General features: G+C 38.2%; 1 protein-coding gene across 1 annotated transcript in view; it reads right to left on the bottom strand.

The window, feature by feature from the left end:
- PPP1R36 (protein phosphatase 1 regulatory subunit 36) overlaps window positions 1-13,099 on the bottom strand; it is a 33,247-nt gene that overhangs the window by 7,603 nt on the left and 12,545 nt on the right. Inside the window, exons 6-7 of the mRNA XM_028495114.1 lie at window positions 10,725-10,823; window positions 5,292-5,426 (exon numbers count right to left, since the gene is read on the bottom strand). Coding sequence (XP_028350915.1) covers window positions 5,292-5,426; window positions 10,725-10,823 — 234 coding nt within the window. The remainder of the gene's footprint in view (window positions 1-5,291; window positions 5,427-10,724; window positions 10,824-13,099) is intronic.

Raw genomic sequence — 13,099 nt, 5'->3', positions numbered from 1 at the left:
CCAACTAAACAATGAAGTTATTAAACCAATACAGTCTCTGTCCCACCTGATGTTTCTTTTTGTAGGTGGAGGGAAAAGGTTTCAAGACTCAGAAAAATTGAAAAAAGACAAAAATTTAACCACATGGAATTGTTATGAAGTTCACTACATGAAAGGGTAGAAATCCACGCTCACGTGAAAGACATTAAAATGCAGATAGAGTAAGATATTTAGTAAGGGTTAATGGTAATGATAAAAAATAAAGTAAAATAAATTGGAGAAACCAGGTGAGAACAGCAAAGTATAATATAGATTTTCATTAAGCGTTTTAGATTCTCAAACTATAACAAAGCAGTGGGGACAAATCATACAACCTTAAGAGAGAACAGGAAAACAGTAAATATCATAGTCTAGGTCTCAAAAGATCCAACAACTTGTTTGATAATGCAAGGCACTTTTTTTTTTTTTTTTTGGGCTGTGTTGGGTCTTCGCTGCTGTGCACAGGCTTTCTCTAGTTTCAGCGAGCGGGGTCTACTCTTTGTTGCGGTGCACGGGCTTCTCATTGCGGTGGCTTCTCTTGTTGCAGAGCACGGGCTGTAGGCACACGGGCTTCAGTAGTTGTGGCACGCGGGCTCAGTAGTTGTGGCTCGCGGGCTCTAGAGTGCAGGTTCAGTAGTTGTGCTGCACGGGCTTAGCTGCTCCGTGGCATGTAGGATCTTCCCGGACCAGGGATTGAACCTGTATCCCCTGTATTGGCAGGTGGATTCTTAACCACTGTGCCACCAGGGAAGTCCTCCATAATGCAAGGCACTTTTTAAATCGCCCATAGTCCCTTTACTCTAACAAATTATCTGTTTTTCCATTTATTTTCTTGTCCATAGTAACATCTATTCTTGAACAGGACTTTTAAAATTTAAACATATCCATCATATTTAAATATGCATTCTCTTTGACCCAGGAATTCTACTGTAAAAAATTTATCTTTAGGACAAACTAGACAAGTACATCAAATATAGGTATAAGAAAGTTCATTGCAGTATTATTCCTAATATTTAAAAAGGAAATATTCCAACTGTTCATCAATAAGTTAAATATATTTGGAATAACAGGACTTCTCTTGTTGCAGAGCACGGGCTGTAGGCACACGGGCTTCAGTAGTTGTGGCACGCGGGCTCAGTAGTTGTGGCTCGCGGGCTCTAGAGTGCAGGTTCAGTAGTTGTGCTGCACGGGCTTAGCTGCTCCGTGGCATGTAGGATCTTCCCGGACCAGGGATTGAACCTGTATCCCCTGTATTGGCAGGTGGATTCTTAACCACTGTGCCACCAGGGAAGTCCTCCATAATGCAAGGCACTTTTTAAATCGCCCATAGTCCCTTTACTCTAACAAATTATCTGTTTTTCCATTTATTTTCTTGTCCATAGTAACATCTATTCTTGAACAGGACTTTTAAAATTTAAACATATCCATCATATTTAAATATGCATTCTCTTTGACCCAGGAATTCTACTGTAAAAAATTTATCTTTAGGACAAACTAGACAAGTACATCAAATATAGGTATAAGAAAGTTCATTGCAGTATTATTCCTAATATTTAAAAAGGAAATATTCCAACTGTTCATCAATAAGTTAAATATATTTGGAATAACAGGAAGCCATTAAAGGTGATGTTGTAGAGTTATATTTACTACCATATTCCACAGATTAATAGCAATAACAATAATAACAACAAAAAAGGAATAATAATAGCTAACTTTACTGAATACATAGTATGTGCCAAGGATGGGTCTAAGTGTTTTATATGTATTATATCATTTAATTTTCACAACTGATCTATTAAGTAAGTATGTTTTGGGTATATTTTACAGGTGTAATGTTATAGAATAATAAATTCTATTTATTTATGTAAAATTGTGTGTCTGGGTGTGCATATAGAGATGTCTGAAAGGATAACAAATGAAATGTTGACAACAGATTTACTCTTTCCTTTTTATGCATTGATTAATTATTGTACACGACTATGCATTAATTTTATAAAAAGAAAGAACAAAACTATTTTTGAACATATAGGGAAACAATGAGTTATTTTCTTGACATGACAAATAATTCATCACTTAAACTAAGGGTCAATACAATAAGTAAATAGCATGTGCTAGCTTATTCTCTTTTATAACAGAAAAAAAGCAAGGCTGACTTCAGTCACTTCTTTAATGGAATTAGATACAGGAAATGCTACTACTATAGCTAATTAAAAATTTTAAATATGACTCTAGGAAAAAATGAAATTAAAAACTACCTTTTACAGATGATATGATTATATACCTAGAAAATCCAAGGAGATAAATTAAAATTTTACATAGGCAGGAAATGTGTTTAACCTATGTGTCATAGGTTATGACATAAACCGATAAAACCAAATGCATTCTTATATATTTTTGTCATCAAAAATATATTACCAAACATGCATCAACAGGGAAATAATCAGTTAATGATAATAAATCCATAATATCCATGGTTTAAGAACTATTCCATTTTTAAAAAAGAATATGGTAGATCTACGTGTACTCATCTTCAAAAATATCCAAGATTTACAAGTGAAAAAAGCACATTTCAGAATGACAACATAGCATTATCCGATGTATTTAACAACAACAATGTAAGTGCATACGTATAATTGGATAGAAAACCAAGAGGACATACATCGAGCCAGAAGTAACAGTACTTACTTCTGGGGAGAGATTGATATTGAAGGATGGTGGAGGAAGTAGGAGACTTTAATTTTTAACTCTACATACTAACTAACTATAAACTATATACATAACTATTTAAATTTTTTACCCTTAGGATATGTTCATGAAGCACTTATACAATTAAAAACAAATAAATAAACCAAATCTTCACATTGGTATTTAAAAAATTGATTACGTGAATACATAAGTGCTAATCTAATTTAGGACCACACAAATTTCTTTAACGATTACTATGTAAAACTTTAATGGACAAAATAAAGAACAATATGAATAAATGGAGAATACAACTTACAGCTCTTTGAGAGGATTCAATATAGCAAAGATGACACTATTTCCTAAGCTAAAGTATAGGTCTTAATACAATAAACGATAAAAGGTTCTTGGTAGATATTGCTTAGAACTTGATTAATAGTGAAATTGATCTCAAATAGGCAAGATCACCAAATACAAGGTTTCTGGAGGTAATAGGAGTGAGTACTTGTTTTCAGCTAAATCACCTCCTTTCCAGCCCAGCTCACTGCCTGCACTCCCTGAGGTCCACTGCTCCTCGCCTTTCCTGCTTTGGGTGCCCAATCTCTGTCTATACCTCTGTTGCACCAGTCACTGGTTTCCTTACCTGATGACTCCTCCAATAGACTGTATGCTCCTTGAAAGGAGAGACCATTTTCCTTGTACCCGGGCACTTAGCACCACCATTACCACAGAACAATAATGTTTGTTGAATAAAGCAAAGCAAAATATAAGCTGTATAGTTCTGATGTTTAAAACAGAAAAACTAATCAAAGAAATTCAATAGGAATTCCCTAAAATGGGTTAAAATATTAGAAAAATTCAACATCTAATAAACAAATGTTACAGTGGAAAAAAATCACTAATAACTATTACAGGAAAGTTGGCTATTAGTAAAGAAAAAATATCTTAGATTCATGGCTCATCTGATCAGATATAACAAATTTCAAATGGATCAAAGCTTTTTTTTTTTTTAATCCTATTTTTAAAAACTAAGAACGAAAGGTGAGGAGTTTAGCCTGGAAATGAACAGAATGAACCCAGGAATGCAAGAACTTGTATGACTATTGAATAGCATCAGAAACAAGGTGGAAATGTTCAAATAAATAAAAACTAAAAACATTTTCATAACGTGCAAAAACGTAAATATCAAAATGAAAGCAACAAACTAGAAAAAACAAGTAACCAATCCTTGCTATATGAAATATAAATTATACAAATTCCCAGTTTCCACTTGATAGATGGTTAAAACTAGAGGAGGAACAGGCAATAAATTATTTTACACAAAAAAAGAATACAAACTCTATAGTCATGAAAAATATTCAGTCAAATAAAATATCCTTAAGATTTTTATATACCTTTAAGCTATCAAAAATATTAAACTAATAAAAGCAAGTATGCTTATTGCTTATGGTGATAAAGAATGTTTTAACCTTTTTAAAGGACAATCTGGCAATATGTAACAAGAGCTATAAAATTGTTCATGCCTTCCAGATAAGTACATTCTGGGTAATAAGCCATAAGTAAACAGCCCAAATGAACACAGTTATTTATATAAAGATATTCAATGCAAAAACATTAGAAAGCAGAAAAACTGAAACCACACAAATGTACACAAGAGGAATGGTTAAGCAAACTGGTATATTATGCAACAGAATGACTACAGTTGTTATTCAAAGTGGTAGGTGAGATTATATAAGCAGAATAATAGAAGAAGGTACACAGAAAAAATGTGAACACAAAAAAGTATGTACAATACAAATATTTGTATTTTGAAAATGTGGGGGAATGTGGAGAGAGAGAAATCATGTATTGGGTTCTTTTCCAATAAAGTTTTAAAAAAATTTAAAAGGTCTGGCCATGACCATGGCATGGATCTTGAGCCTGTTGTGAAACTACTACGTAAGAGAAGGAGATTTTGGGTTAAGGATTGGAGTTTTCTCTCCTGTGACCCCAAACTTTCCTGTGATAAGACACTTTAAAATCTTAATTACAGTAGTGTATGAACTGTTATCCTAAGGTAAAAATTACCTTCCCACAAACAGGGTTATCTTACAACTCCCACCTTACGCACTTACACCCACAACTGTTGCTGCAAAACAAGCAGCAGGATACCCGCTTCAACACTGGCCCATCACTCGGCCTCCTGGCCAAGGCAGCCAAGTGGCCCTTGTCTGACAGCAAGAAGCCTTCCTGGCAGAAAGCAAGATTTCATTGAACTGATATAACCTGAGAGAAATTTAAACCCAAATAGTAGAAGGTTGTTAAAACATCTGCCACACCTGAAACTAACACAATATTGTAAATCAACTATACTTTAATTTGAAAAAAGAAAAAAAAATATCAGCCAAGATTCTGGGATTCTTCCTATACTCATTTGGCTCTCTCAAACAAGACGTCACATGTGTTTGGGACAGAGTCTCAGCTGACCCCAGTGATTCTGCACAACAAAAAAGGAATCTTTCTCAGGGGCACCAAAAGTCAAAGCTAAGGGTTTTAAGGATGTGGATCTACACACAAGTGAAGATCTAACAAAATCCTAAGTGGGGACTTACTTTCCGCAGCACATGTGATGCTTATCAGGCATTCCCAAGCCCAGGACGAGGACACAGTACTTCTGTGCCAAGTATTTCTGTGCAGCTTCTAATTTACTGATAACTGATTCCATCTCTTTTTTCTCTACAAGGCCCCTGAAAAGAAAAACAATAATCTGGATTAATGTTGGCAAATGTCTATATTAATTAGTAAAAAGTCAGAAGTATAAACTATTTTGAAAGAAACATAAGTGAGTCAACACATCTCACTTACCATTTCATTTATTTTATTTGAGCTGTGGCAGAGAAAGTTCCTCAAAGTCCTTCGATATTTATCATTGTAATCAGCATCTCAAGTTTATGCTGAATATTCACTTTTTTAATAGATTCTTTATAAATTGTATATGTATCCTCAATTTTATACACAGGAAGTCCTAATTTATATAGAACAGCTCAACTAACAAATTCCCTATACTAGTTTCTGTGGCAGTTAGCAGCCAATTTTCCTGCTGTTTTGCTAAAACAGCCATGGAGACTCTTTCCCACCTTAGCTTCCCCTGGGTTTCTGACGTTATTACTAAGTTCGGGGGCTCAATGTTTGAACTACTCAACGTTTGCCCACCCTCAGTTCTGTGTTTGCTAAGGAGGCATCTGTGGAATACCACTCTGGGAACTTTGGCATCAATTACAATCACCTTGCTTCCCTGTGAAAACACAGCCCCAGTTCCAATTGAATTGCAAATGTACTTTCTAAAAGGCAACCTGTTTTTAGGTTACAGCATGTCTGAAGCCTAATTTTAGACATTTTTGCGGTACAGTATAGTAGGAAACATTGCCGACAATACATTCCAATGATTAGGCAACCTTTCTAAAGGCAACCTGTTTTTAGGTTACAGCATGTCTGAAGCCTAATTTTAGACATTTTTGCGGTACAGTATAGTAGGAAACATTGCCGACAATACATTCCAATGATTGCTATTGAAAAATGAAGTGGGGCTTCCCTGGTGGCGCAGTGGTTGAGAGTCCGCCTGCCGATGCAGGGCACACGGGTTCGTGCCCCGGTCCGGGAAGATCCCGGGACGATTCCACATGCCGTGGAGCGGCTGGGCCCGTGAGCCATGGCCGCTGAGCCTGCGCGTCTGGCGCCAGTGCTCCGCAACGGGAGAGGCCACAAAAGTGAGAGGCCCGCGTACCGCAAAAAAAAAAAAAAAGAAAAATGAAGTGTCACTAGCTTTTTCCCTGCCTTTTTTTTTTCCCCCTGCCTTTTTATTTTCAGAAAGATAAAAGCCAAACGAAATGCACTCTAAACAAGAAAGACAACATACCGCCCCTTCTGATGTTAACCACTAGACTGACCGCATGAGGATAAGCTGTGGGGAAAGGCGGTGGGTTTAAGGATAATACAGATGTTTCAAAGCACAAAACATTATCACGGTGGTGAGAAGGGCTGTGAGTAATTGGAATAAAATGAGTTTCTGGAATAGATAAGGTGGGTTCCAACTTTAAATGCCCAAATATCATATAAACCCAACACACACACACCCACGAGCACCCCGGTGACCATCTCTGTGCCTGCCTCCCTGTTTCCTTCCTTCATCCTCACTCCTGCTTTGCCAGACCTGCCTATAGTTAATCTCTTCTTTTGCTGTTGAAAACAAAGCAAACCAAACAACAACAAAGAAATGCTTTGAAACGTTTCCGCCAATGGTTCTCAAGTTTTAATATATGTAAGAATTGCCTGGGGTGTTTGCTAAAAGTGCAAATTCCCAAGGCCAACCCCTATTCCAGATTTTGGTTCAGTAGGTCTGGGTAGAGCCTGGCATTTAAAATAAACCCAGGGGGGCTTCCCTGGTGGCGCAGTGGTTGCGCGTCCGCCTGCCGATGCAGGGGAACCGGGTTCGCGCCCCGGTCTGGGAGGATCCCACATGCCGCGGAGCGGCTGGGCCCGTGAGCCATGGCCGCTGAGCCTGCGCGTCCGGAGCCTGCGCGTCCGGAGCCTGTGCTCCGCAACGGGAGAGGCCAACCGAGGGAGGCCCACATACCACAAAAAAAAAAAATAATAAAATAAAATAAACCCAGGTATAACCCTTCAGAAAAATTTTTAGTAATAATTTCAAGAGCCATACAATTGGTCATAAACTTTGTTTGGCTCAGTAGGTCTGGGTAGAGCCTGGCATTTAAAATAAACCCAGGGGGGCTTCCCTAGTGGCGCAGTGGTTGCGCGTCCTCCTGCCGATGCAGGGGAACCGGGTTCGCGCCGATCCAATAATCTCTCCAGGAAATTTATTCTTTGTAAAAAATCATCCAAAGTTAGGGGAGAAATCTAACGCATGAAGATATTCAATGCAATTATTATTTATCTATTTGACCATCAGAAAAACTGGAGACTCCTAAAATATATAAAATAGAGGGATAATAGGAGTAGTAATACAGGCTGTAGTAATAGAGCCAAGTACTATTTAAGGATTTGACATTAACCTAACATATGAATCCCCCCGTGGGATTGAAGCCAGGCACCAAAGTCTGTACCCTTAACTACTATACTACATTGCTTCTTAATAGGTAGGTCAGTAAGTTATTAACATACAGTAGCTGGATGGAAAGTTATGCCACCATTAAAAATTATAATTACAAAGATTGTAATAACTTGAAAATACTTATGATATGTTTAAAACTGCATACATAATTGTACCTTTGTTCAGAAGCAAGCTGTAAGTCCTAATTACAAATGGATAAACTCGGGGACAGAGAGCCGAGTTGATTGGAAAGGGATGTGGGGACACCACACAGTGGTTTAGGCAGAGACTGGAGTTAGAGACCTGGGTTCTAGCCTCAGCTCCATCGCTAACTTGGCATGTACACCAGCCAGCTATTTAACCTCTCTGAGCCTTAGCTTCATCATCCGTTAAATGGGCATAAGGTTTTTTCTTCTGGAATTAGGGCATTTACTCATCTAAGACCATCAAAGTGTATCTTTAATATCCTTCTGTAACTCTTCTTGCTCTTCTCTCACAGGTTATAGGCTTTCCTTCCAAGGGCCAGCCACTAAGCTAAGATAATATGCATTAACTCATCTAATCTGGACAATAACTGTAAAGTGAATGCTACTATTATCCCTGTTACACCTCACTATTTTGATGGAAATTAATTTTTTTCTTAAAGTTTATATCCAGATATCTCAATGTAATTTATATTTGTTTCTATTATAATAAATAAACCAACTGACTACTGGAAGCTTGACAATGAAAAGTTGTTATGCTTTTTTTAGAATCACACCACAGAACCATTAATTTTAAGGCTTGGATTTTTCTTTGTCATTCTGTAACTGATTCCTTCCATGAAAGTCTACCGTATATCATTGGGTTCTAATAATTTTTAGTATATTTTATTTTATTATTTTTTAATAAATTTTTAAATTTATTTATGGCTGCGTTGGGTCTTCATTGCTGTGTGCGGGCTTTCTCTAGTTGTGGCGAGCAGGGGCTACTCTTCGTTGTGGTGCACAGGCTTCTCATTGCGGTGGCTTCTTCTGTTGCGGAGCACGGGCTCTAGGTGCGTGGGCTTCAGTAGTTGTGGCACGCGGGCTCAGTAGTTGTGGCTTGTGGGCTTAGCTGCCCCGCAGCATGTGGGAATCTTCCCAGACCAGGGCTCAAACTCGTGTCCCCTGCATTGGCAGGTGGATTCTTAACCACTGCGCCACCAGGGAAGCCCTTTAGTATATTTTAAAAATAACTAAGAAACTTTTCTTCTGTTATCTGTTTCTATAAATTAAGAAATGAAACAATGTCTTTGCTTTTTTAAAAAATTTTTATTGGAGTATAGTTGCCTTACAACATTGTGTTAGTTTCTACTGTTCAGCAAAGTGAATCAGCTATACATATACACATAGACCCTCTTTTTTGGATTTCCTTCCCATTTATGTCACCACAGAGCACTGAGTAGAGTTCCCTGAGCTATACAGTAGGTTCTCATTAGTTATCTATTTTATACATAGTATCAAGAGTGTATGTATGTCAATCCCAATCTCCCAATTCATCCTGCCCCTCCCAACAATGTCTCTGCTTGATTAGCAATAACCCACAGAATTAGAAAAAACCATACAAAATATAAGCTAATATGCTACCAAAGTCTAATAAATTTCTTCTTTGGAAATAGTAAGACTCCTCAAACCTTCTGAGCCCACAGCTGGCTTGAGCCCATTTGCTTGCTACCACAGAAACACTTCATGATCTCTGGCTGCTCTGCTGGATGTTGCATATTATAATGGCTTTACTGTAGTAGCAGTGTTTGAATTATTTATTTGGTTCTTTACAAAACTGCTATCCCAAGACATGTATCTATCCACAAAAATTTTCAAACTGCTTGTTTATATGCAAGGATTTTGCATTTTGAAAACATTCTACAACAACAAATTGATGACTCTATCCAGCATTCCTAACAGCAAAATCACTGGGTCGGTTCCACATATACTGGGGAGGGCAGCCTGGGCAATGGGAAAGTTCCATGGCTTGCAAAGGTCACCAAGCCTGAGAGGCATTGTTCTGCTCTGGACTCTGAGTTCCCAGATCCTTGCCCTGTATAGTTCCGAGCCACCTCCACCTAAAGTGATTAAATTCTTCACATGTAGCCTAAGAAGTCGTTTTCTTCTATGATATGTAATATCATTTTGGTCATATCTGTTAATTTTTTAAATTCTTAGTTTTTTTCATTAGATGCTTACAAACCCTTCAGCAAGAACTTTGTAAGCATGAAAAACATAGAAACAATATCTATATCTGCACTGTCCAATATGGTAGCTGTGAGCCACATGTAGCTACTGAGCACTGACTGTGGCTAGTCTGAATTGAGGTATATTGTATTTGTAAAATAGACACCATTTCAAACACTTACTACAAAAAAGTAAAGTATTTCATCAATAACTTCCTAGTATTGACTACAAGTTGCAATGATAATATTTTTGAGTCATTGGGTTAAATAAAATATCTTGTTAAAATTAATTTCACCTGTATCTTTTTACATTTTAAAAATATGGTATCAGAAAAGTTTAAATTACATATATGGCTCTCACATATTGGGCATACTCTTCTATTGGGCAGTGCTGGTCTATATTATTTGCAATATTTAGTTAACAGAATACCCATCTGAATTATTCAGTGAGCTTTAAAACTGGTGAACTCCTCCCTGTAAAATGTTTTAGCATACTCCAAGATTTTTAAATTTCCATCATCTCTTTACCCTAGACAAAAGTTAGTTTTAATACTGGCAGTGATGAAGCTTTAAAGTGCACTACAGGGAATTCCCTGGCAGTCCAGTGGTTAGGACTCAGTGCTTTCACTCCCAGGGCCCTGGGTTCGATCCCTGGTCAGGGAACTAACATCCTGGAAGCTGCTTGGCGTGGCCAAAAATAAATAAATCAATCAATAAAAATAAAGTACACTACAAAATTCTACTTACACCACACAGCTTTTGGGTTTCTTTTCCTGTGAGATTTTTTCCAAGTAATAATATAAATAGTACAACAATGCCATGAGGAAATTGTCAAGATTCTTATTCCTATGGGGAGATTAAAAGAAAATAATGATAACATATCTCAAACATAAAGCTTGTCATAAAAAAATATATGGGCACACAAGAATAAGTAGAAACACATGTTACCATACCCATCACACAACTAATTTACCATTTAAATTCTATCTACTGTAACTGTTGAAGATATAAGAAACCTGATTTTTGTAAACAAAATTTTTTGAGAGGTCACAACTGAATTATAGTTTTGCTTACCAATTAGTTTTCATTTTTAAAGTGTTTTTATAATACAGGTAATTTTTTGTTGTTGTTTAAAATATGTACACAATGTAACATGTAAAAAGACTCTCCCCTCACTCCTTTGTCACCATCCTACTCCTTAGTGGTAGCCACTGTTAAGAGTTTGGCATGAATCCATCCTAACCCTTCTGGAGCACAGGCAATCACATATAAGGTCCTCCCCCACCAGCACACATACATATGCATGAATATATGCCTTACTCTTTTTTTTTTGGTAATAAATGGAATAATGCTGTATATACAAGTCTTTGCAACTTGCTTCTGTCACTTACCTGTGTAGCATGGACCTCTTTCCATGATACCATGTGTAGATTTTCCTAATTTTTTTAAACAGGTGGATAAAGTATGTTATAGCTCATAATTTATTTAACTAATCCTCTACTGATGGATATTCAGGTTTTTAAAAAATATTATAGACATTGCTGCAGTAATTATTCTTTTTTTTTTTTAAGGGACTGCTATTTTATTTATTTATTTATTTATTTATTTATTTATTTTGCGGTACGCGGGCCTCTCACTGCTGTGGCCTCTCCCGTTGCGGGGCACAGGCTCTGGACGCGCAGGCTCAGCGGCCATGGCTCACGGGCCCAGCCGCTCCGTGGCATGTGGGATCTTCCTGGACCGGGGCACGAACCTGCGTCCCCTGCATCAGCAGGCAGACTCTCAACCACTGCGCCACCAGGGAAGCCCAGTAATTATTCTTATAGCCACATCTTTGAGTAACTTCCTAGAAGTGAAATTGCTAGGACAGAGAACATCTGCACATTAAAGTTTCGTTAAGTTTTGCTCTCCAAAAAGACTGCATTGATTTACAATCCTATCTCATTTGTTTTAAAACTAGAAGGCTTTGTTTTCTTTCTAAATATTCTTACAAGATTTTTGCTGCTTCTTTTCTAGCCCCAAACGGAAATTCTTACTCTGGCATGCATTCCTTAACCGTACCCTGAGAGCAGGATGAAGATGAGCATTGCAGACTTTTTTTTCACAGTATTAATAACTACCTGTCCTAGGTTGGGTTCTCCCAGAAACACACCATGAGACAGATTTGCGAGTAAGTACTTTACTAGGAAGTGATCACAAGAAACATCAGTAGGGGAGTGGGGAGGTGAGATGGAAAGGGGATGTTAACAAGTTCGTTATCACTGTGGACCAATGTAGTTCAGTACCATGCGGGACTCTAGAAGACAGCGTAGAAAACTTAGAGTTATCCTGACAGATGGAAGCTGGGATATTTATCTACCAACTCTCCTTCCAGCACGTCACTGACTGGAGGCTGCTTCTCGGGCACTGACTTCCTAGTGCCCCAAGCTTGCCCTGTAGCCCTGCAGTCAAGCTGAGTGTGCTCCTGCCATAGAATAAACCTTCAGGCAGAGAACCTCAGGTGTTTGCCATACGCGGCCCTTACTGAATGCTGAGGGAATCTGTGAGCGCTGCCCACAGCGTAAGATACCCAACTCTCACTGAGCACTTACAAGTGCAGCTGCCATGAGAAGCACCTTCCACGTACAGCCACGTGGAGACACCATTACTTCCAATTTTGTATCCAAGGAAACTGAGGCTCGGGAAGATCAAAAAGCTCACCCAGAGTCACACACCTAGTACTTGTTGGGGCTGCCAAACATGACTAGTGGAGAAACCTGATCTTCAGTAAATGAGTAAACCCTTTAACCAACATATACATAGTGCAGTCTCAATGGGACTCTGACAACGTGTTCACCGTACTCCTTGCCCTGGACTTTATTTTGGGCTCCTGTGACTTCTGGCTTCCTCTCTTTGGTCTCAGTCTTTGAAACTGAATCCTGAGAGAATGGCTTGCATAGAGCCAGCTCTTTCTCCAAAAATCAGATTTGTCAACATTTATCAGATGGGATGATTTCAAAATAAAGGATAAAAGATCTAAAATGTCTCACAAGGGCTACCCTGGTGGCGCAGTGGTTGCGAGTCCGCCTGCCGATGCAGGGGACACGGGTTCGTGCCCCGGTCCGGGAAGATCCCACATGCCG

This window comes from Physeter macrocephalus, chromosome 11, assembly GCF_002837175.3.
Source record: "Physeter macrocephalus isolate SW-GA chromosome 11, ASM283717v5, whole genome shotgun sequence".
NCBI lineage: Eukaryota > Metazoa > Chordata > Mammalia > Artiodactyla > Physeteridae > Physeter > Physeter macrocephalus.
Note: the sequence above shows the minus strand (reverse complement) of the source record. Positions and strands in the feature narration are given on the sequence as shown.